Here is a 24,622-nt window from a genome sequence, read left to right as displayed (position 1 = left end):
CCTCCTTGAAGCCCTTGGGTTCAGAGGGAGCAGTGGTAAAGCAAACATGTCCGCAATAGACATTAGTAAGAGGCGACTGGAGGATTGGTGGAAGTAGGGAAACGACAAAAGACGGAGACGTACAAAAGCACAGTTCGCAATAGGGGATCAGAAAATTTGGGCGTGGTAGTTCAGAGTTTTTTTTGTCTTTTTTCATTGTTTAACCTAGGTAGGATATTAGGCAGTATGATAGCAAGAGCTTGGTGGCGCAACCCACCGCCCCGTTCCAAAGGGGACGCTCATAATATCCGTCCATCCATCCATCGCGGCCCACGCAAGATGCCGCGTTTCTACCAGAAAGCCCGCCCTCCTGCATAGCGTTCGCCGCGAGCGTTTACCGGTAAACAATAAGGTTACATACGCGGCAGTTGCCGGGAAGCGTGAGAAGCAGTTGGTGAGCTTTGAATACGTTTCTCTCTTAAATGCGAAGCTTAAGCGTCCTCCAAATTTTGTCATTCTTATGATTACTTTGACATAAATGTACTCGAGTGGATAAAACATTTTCCTTCTAACCGGATGCAGTTTGTCGACGCTAATAACTGTAATTCTCGGTTTTCTAATGTACCAGCAGGTGTTCCTCAAGGCTCAGTCCTGGGTCCACCTATTTCTAATCCATATTAACGATTTTCCGAACTGCGTTTTTTCTTCTTCCATAAAGCTTTTCGCGGACGTCTGTGTTCTTTACCGTAAAATTACCAACTCATCCGATTCCCAAGAGCTGCAGGACGACCTTAACCGCGTAACTGAGTGGTGTTCTAATTGGTGCATGCAACTAAATTCAAATAAATGCAAGGCCATACGAATATCTCGTAACACTGCCACGTACACGTACTTTATTAATGGTGCACCTGTGACGTCAGTTATCTCTTTGACAGTGCAGCTGTGGTTTTTTCAACATCCGTGTGTGATGACAGCGCGAGTAAAGACGCCTGCTTGAAGCGATCCGCAACCATCCATGTGTATTGGCGGCGAGGAGTTACGGAGTCGCCATCTATCGGAAGCGCCTCGCTGGCGTAGTATGAGGGATCAGGCGGCGCGCTCCTCATAGGTTTTGCTGTCAGCGCTCACTGAAAACAGCACGCGTGAGCTCTCCCGAACATTTCTGTAAGTACCTTCGAAACGAGAGAAGTTTTTTACTGTCTAAATAATAATACTGGGCAAACTGAAAGCACACAATCGTTTACAGACGCTATCTCTTTAGCGAATACGTATAGTGAACGCCACTGCGCGCGGTCGCCGCGATGGAGTCTCCCGAACCGGCTTCTTGCATGAAAGGTAGGTAAATGCTGTGAGCAAAATATGTTAAATATGTTCTTATAGTGTTCGCAGCGACCGACTGCGCGTCTGCATGCTTGTCCGCGCACTGTTTCGCTTTCGCCGCGTGCGCGTTTTCGCCCCGTGCCTTGTGCTTTAGGCCGCAGAATATGAGCAATTGACAGTGTACAAGCAACCATTGTTGCGTGGGCGCTATCAGAGCTGTTCAAAAATAATTTCATTGTAGAGACTTCGACGCCTACGGGGACTGTGATGTGCCGTCGCGACGATTCAATCTTTTTTTTTTTCTTCTAAATTCTTTGACCTTTCAATATTATTTCTCGAGTTGCGTCGCACTGTATGTTTATCGGTGTTCCCAGCGTGCAATTTCCCGCTGCTCCTTTTTTGTAATCCAGTCCATTAATTCATAACACAAACATGACCATATGCCATGCTTTTTTTTAACTGTGCTTCTTACCGCTGCCTTTCCCCTCCACTGAACTTGCCAGTATCTATAGCATCGACAGTTCATAGACCAAACCGTCATGACATTAGTCGGGCAGCGGACTCGGGCGAGCGTCTCAGTGCGCGTTTTCAGAACGTCGCAGACCGGGCGCCGTAGGAGAAATCTTCCTCGCGTCTGTGCTTGCTGCATACCCCAGTTGTAGCCGATGACTGTTTGCCGATATTATGTTTCGCGAGCCAAGCTTCACGCAGCTTCTTGTCCTGCGGGTACGTGTGAATAAGGCTGACACCGGCCTCCGTTACGTGTGTCCGGCCCTGCGGCACCGAGCAGTAGCCTACCATGTTGCGCGCCTTCAAAGGCAGCCACTACCTATTGTAATGCTTTGAAGTGTTGTAAAGGAGACACTCGAATCGGGAAAATTTCGCCGCTAAATGTGGACCGCAGCGTACGAGGGAATTTAAACTCGTTTTCAGCTCGCTTCGGCGCTCCCGAAGCAGCCGACGCGGCCGCTATGTCCACGTGATCCCTCCTAGCACGTCACGCCGACGGTGGCGCCAGCTTTTCGAGTGGTGGAGCTCGAGGCCAATACGATGTGAAACGCATGGAATACCGCGACACAGAGCGGAAGAACAACGCGTGGGAAGCTATACGAAAGCAGTGTGGTCTCGCCACAGGTAAGCTGCATTTCGCAGTTCCTGTACTAGCTGGTGATAGTCGCCGAGTTGAGGGAGCTTGTCGAATAGCTCTCGTAAGTACATGGTCCGCTTTTATGCGAAGCATATTACTAGAGCTCAACCCAGCTACTCAGGCGCGGCGGTGTCGCCTTCAATGACCTTTAGTGACCCCATGCCACACCACGTGACACCGTGACGTCACGACAGAGGAGAACGGGGCTCCAACTCGCGCCGTCGCTCGCGGCGTCGCCTTCAAGGCTGACCACGTGACACCGTGACGTCACGACAGAGGAGAAACGGGGCTCCAACTCACGCCGTCGCTCGCGGCGTCGCGGCGGTATATAAGCAGCTGCGCTTGTTTCTAGGTGGCTTTGGCTCAACTCTTGCAAGATGGGCTGGGTGGGAATCGAACCAGGGTCTCCGGAGTGTGAGACGGAGACGCTACCACTGAGCCACGAGTACGATGCTTCAAAGCGGTACAAAAGCGCCTCAAGTGAATGCGGTGTTGCCTTAGAAACGAGCTGTTTCTAAGGCTCAGGCGTGCGTCGCTTGCTCAGGCGCACATTTCGTTGCCGCGCCGAACGCTGCGTTGCTCGACGCTCACCGCGTCCAGTGCGGGGCGCGTAGTCGCTGCGCCGTAGCCCATTGTCTTACACCCCTTGGTGGGTCGACGGGAACGCTGTCGCGTTCCACTCTTGAAGGCGAAGCAGAGTAACGCATGAGTTGTTTCTTCGTCTAGCCGAACCAAATATAGCCAAGCAACAGCAGTTCACCAGGCTAAACAGTGGTTCAACAACTAAAATAAAGGCTAGTATGCTTCGCATCCTGGGCTTAACCTTAGCTAAGCCAGAGCCATTTTTGACGTAGCCGACGTACTAGCAATATGAGTGCGATGTTCTGGCTGTCAGGCACGGCGGCCGCATTTCGATGGGGGCGAAATGCGAAAAACACTCGTGTGCTGTGCTTAGATTTAGGTGAACGTTAAAGAACCCCAGGTGGTCGAAATTTCCGGAGTCCTCCACTACGGCGTGCCTCATAATCAGTAGTGGTTTTGGCGCGGAAAACCCTATAATTTTTTTCTGGCTGTCAGGACAAGTTAACGCCATGCCGCAAAAGTTTTCGTTTTAGGCGCACAAACAGCGCGCGGAAAGAGAAAAAGTGTGCGCGCTACCCGAACGGCGCGGGTATGTGCAAGACGCGCATGCGCCATGGAAACGGCTTTTCGCCGCGGCCGTGAAGTTGCCCTCCCGGACGCACAGATGGCGCCAGCCTCGAGCTGCGCGCGCACGCCGAACTGTAGAGGAAGCAAATGTCTGGCACGCCTGGCGTCGCTAGTGCAGCGTATCCGACTTCGCCTGCCGCGGCCTGGCGCGCCGAGAACGCCGGACTATATCTTGGCCTTTACAAGTATCTCGGCCTTCACATATCAAAATACCTTTCTTGGCACTCGCATATTGACTATGTTACTAATAACGCTAACCGCATGCTTGGTTACTTGCGCCGTAATTTTAGCTCTGCCCCTTTTCCCCTGTAGCTAACTCTTTACAAAACTTTAGTTCGCTCCAAATTTAAGTAAGCTTCAGCCATTTGGGATCCGACTCAGTCTTTATTAGGTTCTACTCTAGAAAGTATTCAAAACCGCGGTGCACGCTTTGTCTTATCTAATTATTCTCGCTATACAAGTATCTCTTCAATGAAACGAACTCTTAATCTACCTTATCTTTCGTCACGCCGCAAATGTTCCCGTCTCTCCCTTTTTTAACACAGTTTTTGATTTGAACTCCCTTTTAAAAGAAACCCTTCTTGCCCCTCGGTCTTATATTTCGGCCCGCACTGAACACAACCTTAATGTCGGGGTGCCACTGTGCCGTACAAACCGGTACAATGAGTACAGGGACTCATTCATCCCTAGGACAAGCACGGACTGGAATCGCCTCCCCGCATCAATCGCACTCATCACCGACTCTACCAACTTCAAGGCCGCTGTTCAGTATGCCGTATGTTAATATTTTTGTTACTACTTTTTGTTTGTATTTTTACTGCATTACTTTTGTTTTCGACTAAATTCCTTTCTGTAACGCCTTGGGGCCTTGAAAGTATGTGAAATAAATAAATAAATAAATTACGAGACCCTCGGCTGGCATCTGAAGTGCATGGCGCGCTAGCGCGTGCGAACGCTGAGAAACGCGTCATGCGGCTACCGGGCTCCTACAGACGCTGCACCATCTAGTGACATTAGAGAGTTTTAGAATAGGGGCCCCAAAGAAATAACGTCGCAGCCACTGCGCATGCGCGAGACGCGAACTGCGTTTGCGTTTTGCCTTGGGAACGCTATTTCACCGATTTAGCGGCAGCCCAAATAGCGGCCCCAAAAGCTTTGCGTCAGCAAACATGGCGGCACCCACCGAAGCGACGGCTCTATAGCCTAGCACAAAACTGGTTTCGATTCGTGGTAACGCGTGAAATTCGCAATCTAGGAGAAGTGAGTGCGGTTATCGCTTTCTCTCAACTAGCGTGTGTTATGATGATTCATTAGACGCCGTCGATTCCGAATTCGATTGTGGATTTTATGGCTCGTAGGCCTAACGCGGCTAAGCTTGGCTGGTGAAGGCACGTAAAATTGGTTTGCTCAAAACTAAGCGCAAATAGTTGTTTGCTGCTTACAGAATAACCTCTCTAAATTGTGATTAAACGCGAATACGCGCAAGTCAAAATTACTATTCCTATCATAAAATGGTATATTTTATTTATTATTTCTAATAGCTTTTCACTGACGTCGTGGTGCTGTCAGCACAAGACGCTATCCGCAAGCGTAAAACCCTATTCTAAAGCTGTTCACTCCTGCGTGCCCCAACGCTAACACCCGCAAGGCTCTTTGGGGCCCCAAACTATTGGGGCGCCTATTCTGGAACTCTCTACTGATAGATAGATAGATAGATAGATAGATAGATAGATAGATAGATAGATAGATAGATAGATAGATAGATAGATAGATAGATAGATAGATAGATAGATAGATAGATAGATAGATAGATAGATAGATAGATACAAAGTGCCTGAAGTTGGCGAAGCTCTGAAAGCAATATCACTACAGCGTTGCGCTCCAGCTGCTTCGACGTCGTTCGAATAATATACGGGGCGTCATGTTGGCCGGACGCAGCACGCGAGGCGACTACAGCTGGGTAGCGGAAACAGCACCCTTGCAGCTGCCAGATGTCTCAGAACGTTGGCGTGCATCCCCAGATATGCAGGACCAATGCTGCATAGAGTGTTATATTATGTGCACGCAAGGCGCGACACCTGGCGCGCTTTTTCGGTGGTTGTCCGCTCGGCACTGCACAACGCAGTGGGCATGAAAGCTTAAAATAAATGTGTAAAGAAAACGTAATTATTAGTTAGAATTTTATTTACATATCAAAACGACCTACTTGTGAATATCTTCGGCAAATTCCAGCTATCTGGTAATAAAAGGAAATCAAATTATTTTTAAATTCCCAGTTCCGTCGGAAAGGCGAAGCACGGATTGCGATATAAAACTAGTAGATAGCTGTACGAAGCAAGAATAGTAGTTCTATCGGCCTTATAAACTTGTAAACATTCGCTTACTAATAAAATTAACAATGATAGAATGTGTAAGCCTGACTCAACGAGGACGTAGAAAGAAAGAGACACACGGACACAGTGCTGTCTTTGCGTGTCTGCTTCTTTCTACGTCCTTGTTCAGTCGCGCTTACACATTCTATCGTGGATTCCGACCAACTAGCCCGTCAACGTGTTTTAACTAAATTAACCAGCACGGTGTCACGCGCGCACCGGTAAACGTTAAAACACATCCGTCGATGACAGCGGGAGCTGTCTGTGAAAACGCTGGAGTTAAGAATCGCGGCAGCAGCCACGAGTCAATTGACCTCCGTGCATCTGTCGCATTAAGGCTCATGAAATGTCGAAAGCACAGCGCATACGAAGCTAGCGGCACTGCGCGCACTCTGAAAACATCGCAGGGTGGTATTCTGTAATAGTCGACTGTCCATTTCAGCCGCTGCTGATTGGCTAGGGCCGCTCGTCTCCTTCTCGCCCGTACAGCTGCATTCAATCAGCAGCGGCCGAAATGGACAGTCCACTATGCGGACTCCTACAGAATACCCCCCCCCCCCCCCCCAGTCGTTTTGAAGATGAGGCTCGCGCGGGCGCGCAATTTAGCCACGTCGCAGATCGCTTTCAAGACACACGAGCGCCGGCAACGCCTCCCTACGGCGTCCACCAAAGGCGTCGACTACTGCGTCTGCAATCTGCGGGGCTCTGACGTGGCCAACGCCGTAGTAGTCGCCGCGGTTACCTCCACTCTTCACGGAGCGGCGGGAGAGGAGAACGTCGAGGTACAGTGGTAGCCGCCGGAGAGAACGCCCCTCCTGCCCTCGCCTCACTCCCTATCCAACACCCTCTCAAGAGAGGGTATACCGTCTCCCGCGACGCAGTAGAGGGCATGCATCCAGGCCGCGTTCCTCGCTCGCGCACGCGAGATTGAACCGCGTTCGCCGGCTCACCCTCAAATGCTTTCACTCATACAGAACCTCACGGCGACGGCGACGGCCAAAAATGCGCCTGCAGTGTCCGTGTAATTGCTATCACAATAAAACAGATATTGAAGTCGAATACAGTCGCTTCTCGCTTGTTTCCTATTGGTGAAGCTTTCCAACGTTGCTGTTTATTAGGGACATTACATAGTTGCCAACGTGCCTGTCTTCAATGTTTACCTGTATTAATGTGTTTCGTCTCTTCTAAAGGCGTGGTATACTGTTGGCAGCCAGTTCTGAATGGATACTGCGGCGACTATGAATGCGATTTGGACAACCCGTACCACATTGATTAAACGCGCTGACGACCATGCGAGTAACATATCTAATCATCTATCATCCACTCTTAACGGTTAAGCGAATTATTCAAGACATCGTCACGAGTGCGAGATGTCATGGTACCTCCTGAGTACTTCTAACTCTTACATTACCAGTGAAACTGTTCAATCTCGACGCAGAGACGAAAATCTTTCTAAGGTTGTAGACGATCATGTTATGTTTGGTATACCTCACGGAAAGGCGTTAAGCATATCCCAACATTCAATATGATGATAGCCATTCCTTGTGGCACCGTATGTTTTCATCGCCAAATTCTGATGACCCTACCGAATTGTGACTTGTTCCTACTGAAGGTTGGCGAGGTCTTCGGCGAGGATGGAGTTAATAGGCTATGCCATTAAAATCCCGTAAGTGCATGCGCTGCAGTCCTTGTTCTCGGGTACCCTGTGGTAAGCTATAAACCATGTTTGCGAGCCTCCAGTGGTGTGACTGCGAGTGTGCTAAAGTTGGCAAAAGCGAGCGTGACTTAGTGAACTTCAACTACCAAATTGTGCTCGAAGCGTGGTAGCTCGGCACTGGTCAACAAATAAACAAAGAATAACTGAATGAAATGGTATGCTGACATGCTTTGACACTTTTGTGCCTAGCATGTAGTGTTTAACGTTTGGGAAAGCCCTGCGAATTCGTAATAGTGCGATCTGTACGATTGCCCACGAGCCAATAGATTGCACCAGCAACGCAAGTACCACGCTGAACGAGCGAAAGCAAAGCCAACTCATAGAATTTTTACCCCCTTGTAGTCATAACTAATGTGTGGAAAAAGACTGAGAAAAATGAATGCATTTCTTTTGCTCGGTTGACTGAATGATCCGTATTCACATCATCAGATTAGTTTCGCCAACGGTTACTTCCTCTAATACTGATATTGAAACTAGTTCTGTGCTACTACAGCCGTGCAGCAAAATTGTTTGAGTCTCCGTGTAAAGATAACATACGTGCTTCGGAACTAATAATTCGACACAAGGCCCTACAGTTTCAAAACTCTAATAGAGTAATAGTAGGCACGAATTTATTTATTTATTGTAACCTCAAGGCTTTATAGCATTGTAGAGAGGAGGGACATAGAAAGGACACTTACAAACTTGATAAGGAACACTTTAGATAAAACAGAAAATGAGAAAAAGCAAGAGGACAAGGAAGTCGCAGTTTCGCCCGAAAGGCGAAGCATCGATTGCGATAGCAAATCAGTGGACAACTAGCTATACGAAGTAAGGATGGTGGTTTTATAGGTCGTATAAACTTGTACACATAGGCATACTAACTAAACAAGCAAGGTGTCACGTACGCACAAGCAAACATGAACACATCTCAATCGATGACCGCGGGAACTTGCTGTTAAAGCGCTGCATTTAGGAAACGCAGCAGCAGCAGCGAGTAAATCGACCTTCGTGTAGCCGCTCTCGTAAACGTGAACGAAGTCGCGGAAACACAGCGCAGCGCAGACGCTGTACCTGTCGCAGTTTCAAGATACAGCTGCCCGGCCGGGCTCGCGCGGCCACCCGTGTCGCCCGCTGGGGAACGTCCCACCCTCCCCTCCCCAGAAGCCTTGCCCGCGACGGGAGGCGGCGCGCTTCCTCCACGCTTTCGTCTGTTGCCTGCGCGAGATTGAGCCGCGATCGCCGGTTCACCCTCACACGCTTTCTCTCGCACATACATCATATGGCGCGCGGCAACGATTTTATCGCCCTTAGGCTTTATACGGAACATCACGGCGACGGCGATGGCAGAAATGCACCTGGAGTGTCCATATAATTGCTATCGCAATAAAAATTTAATGAAAGATAATAGCATGTTCTCATGAGGTACATGAAATGACAAAGATGGTGACACATAGGTCATTGCGCTGTGCACGCATACAGGCGGAAAAAAATAGAAATACAAGAGAAAGCAAATATAAAAAGAAAAAAGACATCAAAAGGACCTGTTAAGTTCTTTGCAGAATCTTTCTGGGTTAGCAATACTGGGGCTTGAGGCAGGCAGGTGATTCCAGTCAGTGCAAATTTTGAGTATAGAAATGAATGGGAATGTGTTACCGTGTTTCCTCCAGGAACGTAAAGTTTGCAATGTAGATCAAGGCGTGAAGATATAAAAGAACCAGGCTGTATCCAGCGCGATTGTGGTAATAGATCTTTCGGAAAAGGCAGAGGCGAGAGAATTTTCTGCGCATGACAAGGGTAACGAGATTAATAGCCAACCGCCATTAAATTTTTGATGGCGTAAACAGCCCAGTTTCAGATAGACATGCAGTAGCCTCTGTGCAAAATCTTACGCTTGAAATACGTACAGGGCAGCGCGTGACAAAGATCTCGCAAAAATTGATGTTTTTCATACCGAAACTGAAAAAAAGCAGCCATTATCGCCCACCGGAAGTGACGCACAGTGAAGATTGTGGAGAACCATGGCGGCCGTGCTCTCTGCCTTCCCAAGGCTCCCTTGAAATGAGGCTATGGCTTTCCTTGCTTGTATTCTGTCCCCAGTGGTGGAACAGCCATTTCACCTTTCGCCGCAGGTCCTGGCGCAGGCAAAAAGCCGATTGGGCGCAGCAGCAGACACTTTTGGCGCAGGGTCCAATGCACGTGTGCTTATCATATACCATGCAAATCCTAACTGATATAGTCGATACGTTGTGGAGACGGCTCCTTCTGGCCGCCCAGTGACGGGCCGTTCTACAAATCATGCATTTTTGCCTGAATCTTGTGGCTGGCTGGCTGGCTGGCGGGCGGGCAAGCGGGCGGGCGGGCGGGCGGGCGGGCGGGCGGGCTACTGCCAAACGGGCAGACTATTTGGCAGGCAGGCAACTTCTCTGGGCAGCATAGAGCCTACCCATCGGCCATATTTTTTGGTACCATCAAATGTCACCACGCACACACACGCACGCACACACGAACACGTATTTTCGCTCAATGAGGCATGTTTCACATTGAAAAAAGATTTGCTTGGTCTGCTACGCTTTTCATGTGCCTAATGTTTCAACGGTGTTTTAGCTTTAAAGCGAAAGCATTAGCAGTGCTAGAAGTCGAAAACTGTCCGACGTCGGCGTCAGTATCCACCTGTCAAGCGCGGCAGGTGACGTTTAGAGGGATTTCATTCTCCCCACCTTCCACCTGCTAACAGACTGGCTAGAAAGAAGGAATGGGTATAATGGCTCACTAACTGTAGGGAAAGACGGGCGATAGCAACTTGCCCACTTCAGCGACAGGCGACAGCGATTGGGTTCTAGTAAAGATAGTAGCTTAGTGAAGTCACAAGAAGCGGTACTGGTCGGTGGTACTCTAAGCCTGCAGAACGGTAGCACAAGGGAAGAGAAGGTATTGAGGAGTGCTATCAGATTTCGTTCGCATCAAATCAGTTGATCGCCCTTCATTTTTGTTGTTCAATTTAGTTGCTTCCTACAGTCTTACCTCATATAGGCATTTTTTTTTTTGGAGAACCCTTGGATGAATACAAAATATGCACTAGGCAATTATTTAACTTCAGTGCGTGATGTGAATCTTACGCTAGAAACAAAATAACAGCGCAATACGTGAATAAAGACATTTTATAGCATTTAGGTTGGCGCCACCTAAAAGCTTTTCAGCTTTTTTGTGCGCAGCTAAATTGTCTGGTTGGTTGAGAGGGATAGCGCCGCAAAATTTGCAAATGCCGAGGACCCCAAAAATATCGAGGTTGGTCCGACCCACTAATACACCTTAACCGGCCCGCTAATTCCTCTAATTCAGATTAAGCCCAATTAATCAACACACCAATGCCACTAATTCGCATTAGTTCACCCACTCATCTCACTAATCCAGCCCAGTCTACCCGCTAATCCGCATTAATCGACTTTGATCCATGTGCCCCTTAATTTTAAGGTTGAGCAGATTCAACATGGATATGGAAATGCTGTCGCATCTATTGCAAAAGTGGAGTTAAGAAGGCCCCAAAGCTTTTTTTTTTATTCTCATGCTCTCTCAGAGCAGTCAACAAAAAACATAATGTCACTGCACAAGAGGTACCGGTGACATAGAGTTCTGCGAGTTTTTGTGTCTCACTGCTGTTTGTATATAACGGCTTATTCAACCAGAATAAGTGCAACTTAAGGATTTATTGTTGATGTCCCTGAATACCTTCACAAGGGGGCGGGGATGCATTCAAATTAACAACTTATTGAAAACGTTACACAATATTGGACACCATGCACATAGAAGCCATGAAAATGCTCTTAGTCATGTAGGTGAGAGAAAAAGAAACAATAAGAAAATTAGCAAGGCCCAAGAGTCGATCCAACCATCGGACAAGTAAAAATATGAGCTATTCTGGGTCAGGAAAGACCTGGATGGGCCACAAAGAAAGCTTAATTCCATTTAAATATCGCGCTGACAGCCAGGTCAGCTACGCAGATGCGGAAGGGAGCACCACACAAATGTAACCCTGTCCACGTCGGTATTACGTTCACCTCAACCACTGCCACTTCACTGCGCTCATTAGAATGCAGAATCGGCCGACTATTATTGTTATTATTTATTATTTGGTACATACTGCCGGCCTGAGTGTCAGGCCTTGGGCAGGAGTGGGTATATATGAAACAATACAAGAATAAATGATCAATACAAGGGTGCGAAAATTCCTTATCAACAGCATCCCAACATTGCGCGTAACAGCGCTCTGCATTGCGCATAACAAAGTGAGCATTCGATATCGCAGCTCATATATATAAAGCAAGAAATAACAGCCCGATTATACTAACTAATAGCCCGACTAACTAAACGTTTCGGTATCTGCTAAGCATAATTTTAAACCAGCTAAAAAAAAATGTCCTACAGTCACTGACTGCGCTAAACGTGATTTATAATCGGGCTATATTGTGTAACATGAAGCTGGAACGCCTCATAAACATAAATAAAATGCATAAAAATTATCGCAATTAGTTCAGCTGCTTCACACTCATTCTGCAGTGACGCGCCTAAAAGCTGCTAAGTTCAGCGTGTTACGTAGGTATAATACCCTGGTGATCTTAATGCGCAAAGCAGCTATGAACTAGCAATCGCGATATCTTCAACATTATGTAACATCATGTTTTACACTTCGGCAACGCGAAAAAAAAAAGTATCTCTGCACTAGTTGGGTTCGATCCAAGAGCCTCATGGCTCTGGTGTTGCACCGTATCATAAGCAAAAAAATGAAGTTTTTTTTTATAATTTTTATAATAGATACGAAAATGCCTTTAATGGGTCAAAGTAAAGAAGTGTCAAAAACACGTACCTGCTTCTTTTTGTTGACCGAAATTAAGCCCGGGAAGTAGTGACCAAAATGTGCTCCGCTTCTGGTTTACCATGCAGCGCCATCAAGCAGCGGAGCATGCGGCACTGCTTTTCAGCCTATTCCATGGCCTCCAAGATACACGACGCCGCGCTAAAGCATGTACCTCGATGCTCCATTCCTCGAGTACCTGACTTTTACACAAGCGGTATGCCTCCGTTCGAGCCCAAGTCTGCGGACAAAGAGCTGGGGCAGGTCCGGTTCCTGGTGTATACCGCGCCTCCGGGGTGTACGCCTTTGGAGGGGTTCTTCCTCACTCGTGCATCTGATGCGTCGGAGAGCTACTTATTTTATCATGTGAACGATAACTCGAACAATTACTTGCTGGATGAATTCGCCCACTGGCCGAAGCACGGAGTGACAGCGGCTACTAAAAGCAGTACACGATGGCGTTCAAGCGAAGATAAATTTTGAGGATTGCTTCTATATGAATTTGGCGTTGGCTTGACCGCCGCGACATCAGCGTCGAGGAGGTGCGAGCGGCCCTTCACGAACTAAACAGCAAGTCGGCGGCCGGCCCGGATCACATCTCGAACAGAGCGCTCAAGAACCTCAGCGATGTGGCCATCGAAAACCTCACTGGTTATTACAACAAGTGCTGGAGTGCGGGGTCGCTGCCCCAGCAGTGGAAGACTGCCAAAACCATCCTCATCCCCAAACCACGCAAGCCGCCGAACACGGACAACCTCCGGCCAATCTCGCTCACGTCCTGCGTGGGCAAGGTGTTGGAGCACGTCCTCATTTGTAGGTGGCAGGATTACCTGGAGGAGTCGGGACTATACCCCACCACGATCATCGGGTTTCGGCGTTCCCTCGGCACCCAAGACGCGATGATTCTGTTGAAGAAAGATATCATTGACGATGACACCTTAACGAAAGACAACACGGCCATTCTGGGGCTGGACCTGCAGAGCGCCTTCGACAAGGTGAAGCACTCTGCGATCCTTGCCCAGGTGTCCTGACTCAACATGACCGCAAGAACGTACAATTACATCAAAGACTTTCTGACGGGGCGGACTACCGAGCTCTGCGCCGGCGATATACGGCTCCAAAAGAAGAGGCTCGGCAGTGTCGGGACCCCACAGGGCTCGGTCATCTCGCCGTTGTTATTCAACCTCGTTATGATCGGGGTGGCCAAGCGACTCTCTCGCGTCGAGGGGGTCCGACACACCATCTACGCCGATGACATCACTCTGTGGGTTCCGGGAGGCAGCGATGGTCAGATTGAGAGCATGCTGCAAGAAGCCGTCGACGCGATCGAAGACCAGCTGAGCGGTTCCGGTTTGATCTGCTCACCGAGCAAGTCAGAACTGCTGGTGTTACCACCGAAGTACGTCAGACGTAACAAGAGCGAAGCGAGGGATTACGATGCCATCAAGATCGTGACGAGGAACGGCCAAGTGATCCCGGAGGTCGACAAAATCCGGGTGCTTCGGGATGATTATAGACAAGCGACGGGGCAACGGCGAGACCATTTCCCGCCTTACAGCCAAGATTACCAACGCAATACGTCTCATCAGACGGGTCGCCAACCGGAAGGCCGGGATGAAGGAGGAAACTTTGATTGGGCTTGGGCACTCCTTCGTAATCAGCCACGTCACCTACGTTGCAGCCTTCCACAACGGGATGCAATGTGAAAAGAATAAGATCAACGCCCTGATACGCCGAGCTTACAAGGCGGCGCTCGGACTATTCGAGTGTGCGAACACCAACAAGCTCCTGAGCCTGGGGGTACACAATATCCCCGAGGAAATTGCGGAAGCGCAACGGACCGCCCAGCTGGAGCGGCTCTCTATGACCGAAGCCGGCAGGCGCATACTTCAATACTTGGGCTTCACGCCCGGAGCGAAAACGGCGGGTAGTGACGTTTCTGTCCCGGACGGGACCCGGCGCCAGATACGGGTAGACCTCATACCGAGAAACATGAACCCTGAGTTTAACAAGGAGAGAAGAGCGGCGAGGGCCAAGGCCCTCATCGACTTTCACGCCAAAGACGAGCACGCAAGGTTCGTGGATGCGGCAGAATACCAGGGAGACTGCGCGGCGTTCGTAGCTACCGTCATCGAGGCGTCGTCCGGCGCGACGAGGGCAGCGGCGAGCTTACGGGTCCGCGAGGCGTGTCAGGCGCAGGAGGTGGCCATTGCCCTGGCCATTGCCGATCCCGGGTGCCAGACTGTGTTGTGCGATTCGCGAACTGCAGTGCGGAATTATGCAAAGGGCAAAGTGTGTGTTGAGGCTGTGCGCGTTCTGTGCTCGGCTGACCTGCAAAGAGAGAATCGGTATGTTAGAATCAAGCGGTTCCCGGCGGACGCGGGCAACGATGCGTCGGAGAAGCACGATAACCACAACGAGACGGCACACGCAGTGGCTCGAGCGCTAACCAACCGCGCCGCTGCAACCGAACGTCCAACGTGGTGTTGTGCCAAGGACCGCATGACGACGTTCAACGAAGTTACACAGTTCCACCGCGTGGCTCGAAGGACTTTCCCACCCCCGCACTCGGGGCTGAGCCGAGCGGAGGCGGTGCTGTTCAGACAATTGCAAACTGGTTCCTTACCCACCCCAGTGTTAATGACTCATTTATAGCCGAAATTATATGTGAGTGATGTGCGCCGCGTGTGCCAGCGGGAGAGGGCCACCCTGACGCACATCCTATGGTATTGCACCAAGTTCCCCGATGAAGCTTCGACAAGTACAACGATTCCGCCGTGACTCGCGGCTTCGGCGGAATGCTACGACCACTAAAGCCAAATCTGGGCCGTCCAGCAAGTCTCGGAGGCTCTTGATAGACAAAGGCCGAGCGAAACCGACGGAACGTTGCCCCTCAGGGCGACCGACCGCGGGAGTAACACGTGCTGGAGTTGAGTAGAGACCACCCGCTGAGAACACGTTAGGGCCCGCGTCACGGCGCCATTTAGTCATGGTGTCGTTCTGCAGGCGACTACTTGAAGTTGTTTTTTTCTCTCTCTCTCTCTCTTCTATATGAACACTCGTTTGATCGCATGCCGGGGGATTACCTATGTCACGCGAAGAAATGCATGGCACTGGAGATGCTTAGCGCAGTCATTAGATCAGGGCTGGGGTAGCTTGTGTGATTTCTTTTCATTCTTTGTTTGCGTCGTACACTGCCAATGTCATATAAAAAGCGCTAATTCTAATGCACTTCCGCGAAAGCTCGGATGTTATAGCGCCAGTTTGTTGATAATATGTGTTTGCATTGATGTACGAATAACTTACGCTGCATTTCTCGACATTTCGAAGGACTTTCCTTGAATTCTGGATGCCCCACGAAACCTCACAAAATCGGGAAAAAAGCGTTACTTGCCTAACACTTTATTGTTGTGACCTCAACGCACGGCTCATACCCACTAGGGGGATTGTTCACACTGGAGGTCAAAAAGAGTGCATGCAACAAAGAACAAAAGGCAAAAACAAAAGAATCAATCAGAAAGACGATAATTTAAGCTTAGAAAACATTGATAATACTTACTTCGCACGCAAAAAGAAACGATAGAAAGAAAAAGCACACAATTGTTTTCACCCCTAGCAGCGTAAACTTCTGGTAGCTTCACTGAACTTAGGCAGAGCAGCTATAATAGGCCTGCGGCTGACATTCGTCAAAGGACATTAGGTGTGATGTTGATAAAGTCAAGCCTACATTATTAATCTCGAGCACGAGGAACATTCTTCGGACGGCGGACAAGCGGCGGCAAGGAAGAAAAAACGGAGACATTGTCTTGCTTTGTCGTCCTTCATCATCTTCGTCGTCTTCCAGCTGCTGCCCATGACGATTGAAAAGATTGAGCATCAACATCGACGCTGCGTATGCTCGCACGCATGCATGCTCACGAGGTAATTGCATGAGCTCACGCGTCCGACAGTCTAGCGCAGGATGCCCGGTCCCCGTCGCAGGTCACCCACGAGCAGGTCGAACCACGCACCACCGGCCCGGTCGACGTTACCGATTACCCACGAGGTTGTGCAGGAGGCGGACCCCGTCGGCACGGTTCCCGCCGGCACGGTTTCCGCCACCGCTCCCACCGCCGTGCTCTCGCCGCCGCTAGACCACATACTCATCTTCGGCCACGGCCGCTTCCAGATGCACGTCCTACTCTGCACCACGCTGGCCTTCTTCACAGCCATCATCCATGTCAGGGCGCCTGCCATCCTGGCACGCCCCGTGGACCACTGGTGCAGGCCTCCGGCCGACTACACCTACATGGCCACCGACGTGTGGAAGAACGTCAGCGTGCCTTTGGAGGCTGACGGCAAGACGCGAAGTCCGTGCCTTCGCTACGAGCCACCGTTCCCCCTCTCGGAGGACACCGGAAACCGGACCACGGTGCCGTGCGACGCCGGATGGGACTATGACATAGATGCCGACGCGGGAGTTGTCTCCATCGTGGTCCAATGGAACCTAGTGTGCGGCCGCCATTGGATCCTACGCGCGCTGTCCACAATCTACTTGCTGGGAGGCGCCATAGGAGCTCCTTTGGCCGGCGTTACCGCCGACACCATCGGTCGCCGTCCCGTGCTCTGCATATGCCTCTTGCTGCTCGTGTTCGCCGGAGTCTCGCTGGCCTTCGCCAGAACCATAATGGTGTTCGCCGTCCTCCGCGCCGTCTTGTCCGCCGCAGTCACAGGCGTCCTCGTCACGTCGCTCGTGGTCCTCTTCGAGGTCACCGACACGCAGCACCGGGCTCTGTTCTGCAGCCTTGCCATGGTCGTGGGCCAGTTCACGGCCAGGCTGTACGGCGAGATCGTCTACAACCTCGAGCCCAGTTGGCACGTGTGCCAGATGGTGTTCATGGTACCCACGAGCACCCTGGTCCTGGCCGTGTACTTGATGGACGAGTCCCCTTGCTGGCTTCTGGCCGTGTCGAACATGAGGCGCGCCGCGGAGGTTCTGTCCTGGGCGGCACGCGTCAACAGGGCGGACCCAGACGTCTTCAAGCAGCGCCTGTCCGAACTGAAGTCCGACATCAAGAAGCAGCAGGACCAGCAGACGCTTCAGGCAACTACCTCCACGAGTGATTTGCCTCCAGACCAAGGTATTCGTTGTTGACAAGCTGTAGTCATTAATGTTGGCCGGCGCTGTTCGTGGTTTCGGTGTAGACAAAAAAAGGCCCCTTTCAGTGAATCGGGCAATTACGTCAAATGGCACTAGCACGAATTTAATTGGAAGCAAGATTCCTGGAAATTTGCTGGAAGATGATGCCGATGACGGTACATTAAAAGCCAATAGATATGGCTTCGTTTACACGTACTCAACGCAACTGGTTGTCGGTAGTCGGGCTGACCCATCGCCACCCCGACCGCGTTGACATGCGTCTTGGAAGTAGGTTGCGCGAGTCAACCAGCGCATAGGAGGCAGGTTGACCATACTCGATTCTCGCTCAGTCCTACTCGCTAGTGTGTACATGAGCTCGACGATGGGATTTTGGCCCCACAGGTCAAGTCGACCCGACTTTGTCGGGCTCATGTAAACGTACGTCTTCTGCTGGTAACTTGAAAACGGCACGAAATGACGAAAAGAGTCCCCAAGTTACGAACGTTGTACCAACAAGCTCAATTTTCCACACTTCTGTATATCTTCTGGCGGCTAACCAAAGGATTACTGAGGGGGAGGGGGATATGTTGTATTACGTAATCTTCGGAAAATCTTCCTGCCATGAATTTTGTTCAGTGTCGCGCACGACGAACACAAAGCGTAGATTTAAGACATTTGTCCGACTGTACTCCCATTCACTGAAGCTACACCCAATAAATCGTTTATCCAGGCAATGCTTGGCAACATCCGAGTGTGCAAGGGGGAAGGTTTTGGGCGAGTTCGTATTCTATTACATTTTTTTACCACTACACCAACTTAAATTACGTATGTTTGGAATTTGCATTTATCTTAAGCACCGCGCTTTTCATTTAAGTTGTCACGTGTCTTTTACGAGAATTGGCATAAGTTTATTTATTTATCTATTTAAATAGCTAAATGTTCACCTTTATCGGGGTTTTACATGAGGCGTGGTCAAATGAAAATAAAACTTGAAGGTGAAAGGGTTGCACAAAAAAACACGTATTTCAATTCTGTAAAATGTTTTAGATCATCTAAAGTGGCAAAATATCTTTTTCTTATACGTAATTATATTACATTGTTTAGTTTTTGCAATATTTCTAGTAATAAATTATTGGCACAACAACGTACGAGTTTGGTAAGCTACAGATGTCCCAGTAGATGCAGTATGTGGGGTTCTTATGTCATTTATTATTGGTTAATTAAAGTCGTAAAAGACGTTTCTTTCGGGAATATTTTTAGTAATGACGGCCTAACTTAGAAAAATATGCCCTTTCAGAACGGTGAACATTAATGCGTCTTTTGAATGCGGCAAATGTTATTAAATTAGGTGCACAAGACCCCAAGCCAGAACAGTTATCTGTCCCTATGTATTTATATAGTAGTATACGCTGTAAAATAATTCCCACCCTTAAAACTAAGGATGCACATCGGTCTATATCACACCCTTGCACCCTTTTTGCGTGTAAGGGTAGGAGTTATGAACCGATTTACATCCTTATTCCCTTTTTAATGGCGTAAATGCAGGGCAGACAGTCCCGAGGCAATTTTTTCTTTAAATGAGATCGCTGCATCACAAAATTTAATTTACATGAGGTAACTGTACTGTGATGTGCTAAAATATTTAGCTTCCAAGTAGAAGTTGCAACTGAACAAGTCATGCTTATCGGGAGACCATAGTTGACCCCTAATTGAGTCTTTAAGATCTTCTTATTTGTAATACGTGATAGACGCATTGTTGGCTTACTGGGACCTGTCTCCCTAAAAGTTGCTCAAGTAAGATCATTTTGAAGGGAACAGATGTGTTCTGCTTCCATTTTGCACGGTTGGGCGAGTGGACGGGTATATTTCCGAAGGGAAAGGACAGCGCACGAGCGTTCGTTCGGAGGAGGAGAGAGCGCTCACTGATTGGCCCGCGCTGGCATCTCCGTCAGGACCGACGTCACTTTTGAAAAAGCGGTCACTTTTGAAAAAGCGGCGCATCGTCAACCACAAACACGGAGGAAGGAAACTAAGGAGAGGCCCTGACGTCACTCTTCGTGAAGCTAAAGTGAAGCCGGAAGTTGGCGTTGCTCATGGCGTTGCTCCGCCTATCGGGCCAGCTCTCCTCTCTTGTTTACATTTCCCGCGAAACCACGCCGCGCTGCGCGCAACCGTGCTGCTCGGACCCGTGCGCTCCGCAGCAATACTAAGCAATCATGCAATACTAAGCTAAGCAATCAAGCATGATTCCGCGAAAGAGGGCAACATTTCCCGCGGATATTCCTTCGTCCGTAGCCATTGCCGTGGCGCGGTATATAGCGTACAGCGTTGCATGCGCGTTCATTTCACGAACTTTAGTTCCTCCTGTCCCACCTGGCCACAGCAACATCCGGTAGAGCACGGTCCAGATAACGCAGCGCAACAAAACACGGAGATCAACGCAAACCTGCCCTTTGCCACGGTACGAAACCTACGGAGCTACACGTGTGAGCGCACCAAACAAAAACAAAGCCGCCATTGTGGCCCGAAAGGCGAGGCCACTACAGCAAAGAATTAAAAATCAGCAGAAACGAGGAGAACCTACTTCGTCACTTCCTCCACACTTTTCTCCTAGCGCGCGGAGGGGGTAGGGCCTCTCCTCAGTTTCCTTCCTCCATGACCACAAATAAGTTTGGTGAACGCCCGTCGAGAGCCGGCCCGGCAATTCTCTTAAACAATCATCTTGGATGATTTCTGCGTGATTTTTTATGCGAAGCATATTACTAGAGCTCAACCCAGCTCCTCAGGCGCGGCGGTGTCGCCTTCAATACCACGTGTCACCGTGACTCAACTACAGAGGAGAAACGGGGCTCCAACTCGCGCCGTCGCTCGCGGCGTCGCCTTCAAGGCTGACCACGTGACACCGTGACGTCATGACAGAGGAACATAGAGTTTCTAAAAATACCCTAGAGGGAAATGTGGCGCTAGTGTCTACGGGGGTTCTCATGCGCGTTGCCTCAACCTACATGGGAATGATGGGAAGTACAGGCTTCGGATTGACTTCGGTCTTTAGACTAGTGGCGTTTGTTTCTGGCGCAGTAAACAAAGCTATACTCAAATATTATCGCGTAAAATCTAATTCTATTTCTGCAGTATGTTATATAATGTACAACACGCTGCATAAACTTTGTATGACTTTGAGATGGAAGCATGGTTTACTATGGTTTGTCACCAGGACACACCAGGGTATGCATACTTGTGCGATTCTGTTCCTAATTTAACGCCAAAGAATAATTATTTATTCATTTTTTTCAACAGCAAAACAACCGTGCAAGTACTTATATAAAAATACTCATCATGTATTTCTGGAAATAAAAATGTTGTATTGTGACAAAGTGTTGCGCCCTTGAGTGGAATGCTACAAGTGTCGTCTGCTACGACGCCTGCTCGCTGCAAACGCGAGTCTTTTCTCGCAGACGACAGGCACTTGCGAACTCTCTCGCTCTTTCGAAAGGTTGCGTCGGCTGTCACGATTGCTGAACGTCTTCAAGTACTTTTAAGCACATCTGCTGCAGTGCTAGCTAGGACGCTAGTGGCCTCCTACGAGTATGCTGCATCATATTTTATATTGGCGTACCGCTTCCGAAGCGTTACAGCGTGGCTTTGCGGGTACCCATTGTGCGACACTAGACTACAGCTAGGAAGCAGCTATCTTTCCTACCACAAGTAAGTTTGTGTTCTCAAAGTCCTAAGACACGCATTTCAATGAGCACATAAATGAGCACATAATGAAGCCCTCAATAAAATTTGATTGTCAAGCCACTAGAAGTACAACTGTATATGTTTTGTATCAGTAGTGCCTTCTTTGTCCTATTCTGAAGTTTCATAAAGCACGTAACGCTACAGTGCCAACGTAACACACTTAACAAACAAAGGTCCAAACGCTCAAAACATGTTCTTTCAACGTTTACGATGCCGCCGCTTTCTCGTCACGGCTTCGACGCCACACCGCGACACAAGCATCGTCCCAGTCGCTGGCCCAGCGCGCTATCGCCACTCCGAGCAACATAACAAAGGCAGATAGCTTTGCGTTGCACTGTCCAACTGCAGGTTATAGCAATTGCGCTTGGAGCGAAACCAAAACTGCCAAAAAAATACTTGTACACTAGTTCGCCAGTCAATAGAATGCCAATCCGAAGCCTGTACTTCCCATCATTCCCATGATGGTTGAACGATCGCAGCGCCAGATTTGCCTCTAGGTATACTAATATGAAACTCTATGCAGAGGAAAAACTGGGCTTGTTTCCAGGTGGCTTTGGCTCAACTCTTGCAAGATGGGCTGGGTGGGAATCGAACCAGGGTCTCCGGAGTGTAAGACGGAGACGCTACCACTGAGCCACGAGTACGATGCTTCAAAGCGGTACAAAAGCGCCTCTAGTGAATGCGGTGTTGCCTTAGAAACGAGCTTCGTTGCCGCGCCGAACGCTGCGTTGCTCGACGCTCACCGCGTCCAATGCGGGGCGCGTAGTCGCTGCGCCGTAGCCCATTGTCTTACACCCCTTGGCGGGTCGACGGGAACGCTGTCGCGTTCCACTCTTGAAGGCGAAGCAGAGTAACGCATGAGTTGTTTCTTCCTCTAGCCGAACCAAATATAGCCAAGCAACAGCAGTTCACCAGGCTAAACAGTGGTTCAACAACTAAAATAAAGGCTAGTATGCTTCGCATCCTGGGCTTAACCTTAGCTAAGCCACAGCCATTTTTTTTGTAATGCAGAGGGACGAAGGACATGCAGTCGAATCACGCTCTCTGATCATACGACGGCTTGCGCATTCTGGTTCTGAATTTGTCCTCGACGGTTGTCCTCTGAGCTTCCAAGCTCACGTAAGCTTGCCCCCCTTCACTGCGGCCCCGAAGGTTTCATTTACGCGTTTGGGATGCGCTTATACAGCACGAGCGCTCGAAGTTCGGGAGCCAAACTACGTATCTGCGCACACGTCATTGGCCCTCGCTCCCCCAGTTCCCGGCATGGCTGCCGCGCGCAGTGGCGAGCTCTCGCGCTTCTGTCTCACTCGCAGAGGTGCACGCCATCGACCTGCTGGTCAACCGGCGCCTGCGCAAGCGGTCGGCCGTTATGTTCGGCTGCTGGTTCCTCGCCTTCGCCGTCTTCTTCAGCGTCCCCGCGAGCGACTCGATGCACGCCGACGGCGCGGTCCGCGCCGTCGTCGCGCTTCTCAAGATGACCGGCATCCTCGTGGACGTGCCCATCATCATGCGCGCCGGCAGGCGCCGCTCGCTGGCCTTCGGCATGGTCGGCCTGTCCGCGCTGTCCCTGGCCATGGCGGCCATCCACCTGCTGCGCGCCCCGCACCAGCTGCTCGTCGGCGTCGTCGTCTGCTCGGTGCTGGTGTTCGACCTCTGCGCCGTCGCCATGTTCCTCATCTCGGCGGAGCTCTATCCGACCGTGGTGCGAGCCTCCGGGCTCGCGTTCGGCTACGCGTGCGGGCGCCTCGGCGTGCTGGCCTCGTCCTACCTCGCCGACCTCCGACCAGCCGAGCTGAGGGGCGCCGCGTACGGCTTCGCGGCGGCGCTGCTGCTCCACTTGGGCATGATGGCGTTGGGGCTGCCGGAGACGACGCAGTCGCAGCCGGCGAACACGATGCGCGACATGGCGGCCCACCGCTGGGCGCTGCACTCGCCTCTCAGGGTGGCGCGCGCAGCCGCTTCCCAGGGAGGCGCCAAGCGCAAACGGTCGCGTAGCTCGAACCGCGAGCGAAGCCGAGCTCCCGACAAGTCGATTAGCTCGCGCGACAAATTGACTCGCTGACGTCGCCGGTGGGGGGCCGAAGCGTCCTCCATTTCATTTTTTTTTTTTTTTGCATCTGCGACGGGTTCACTATTTCTTTTCGTTTGTATGGAAAGTTGTTGCATTCGTCGATATTTTTTCTTGATCTTCCTTAACGCTGCTTGGCATATATTGCGCAATGAATGTCCGAATGCAAGTAGAAGTCAGTATATATATCTGTCGTACCTAGGTATCGCGTCATTTTGTTTTTCAGTCGCAACTGCTTTAACGTTTGCTATTATGATTAAGTTCCATTCCCTTCCCACTTGAGAGCGCAGGAAGAAACGCGAACAAAGAGGGCTTCTCTCGACCGCATTACATTTTTTTTTTTTCTTTGCGGTGCTGCGTGTACTGAAAGAGAACTCGCGACAATGCTATTCACCCATTTCGTCCCGTTCGGGGAGATCTATCGATTTCGCATCGAACCATTGTTGCATCGTTACTATTTTGCAGTGCCGACCGCTTGCAACGAACACATCGAGGTGCTCATGCAATCACGTGAATACACGCGCTTGCAATCGTTTTGAGTTGCCGGTATCGAAACGATGATCATGATGATGAAGCCTCAAGTAATGGCACAAACTCATTATGGGGGATAGGCCACAAATTGGGATGGATATTCCCCAATTTGGAGACTCTTAGCGCTGCCTCCTGTTTTTCCTTTCCTCCTTCTTTTTTTTTCTGTGCTCATGGCGGCATGATGACGGCCTTGTAACGGACTGGACAGAGATTGGTCGGTCTAGCGTGATGTTGCCGAGTTGATGGTACTTTGATGCTAAAAATATAAAAGGCAAATCTAATGCATGTCATTGCCCCGGAAGAGTGGTGCAAGTTTGACGTGTTCATTGAAATCTCGTGTTTACTGTATATCCAGCATGCCGGTTTGCGTCAACATGTGGGCACAAGGTTGTGGTTGTAGTTCATGCAGCTTACCTTAACACCGGAGAAACGCAGGGAAGACGTACGTTTTTTTGGTGGCACGCTGGCTACTGGTGACGCTTGGGCACATGCATGCGTTCCTATTATGGCAATGGACCGTTGGCCTCCCTTACTGCCCGCTCCAAATAAAATTAGAATATTAGAATTAGGCACACCGTAGTGGAGGAC

General features: G+C 49.9%; 1 protein-coding gene across 1 annotated transcript; it reads left to right on the top strand.

Moving 5' to 3' along the window:
* Positions 1–16,536: 16,536 nt before the first annotated feature.
* Positions 16,537–23,497, top strand: LOC126534767 (solute carrier family 22 member 7-like). The gene is made up of 2 exons (XM_050182009.2): positions 16,537–17,695; positions 22,749–23,497. The coding sequence occupies exons 1-2, from the start codon at positions 16,537–16,539 to the stop codon at positions 23,495–23,497; spliced, it is 1,908 nt and encodes a 635-aa protein (XP_050037966.2).
* The last annotated feature ends 1,125 nt before the right edge of the window (positions 23,498–24,622 follow it).

Source organism: Dermacentor andersoni, chromosome 7, assembly GCF_023375885.2.
Source record: "Dermacentor andersoni chromosome 7, qqDerAnde1_hic_scaffold, whole genome shotgun sequence".
Taxonomy (NCBI): Eukaryota; Metazoa; Arthropoda; class Arachnida; order Ixodida; family Ixodidae; genus Dermacentor; species Dermacentor andersoni.
Note: the sequence above shows the minus strand (reverse complement) of the source record. Positions and strands in the feature narration are given on the sequence as shown.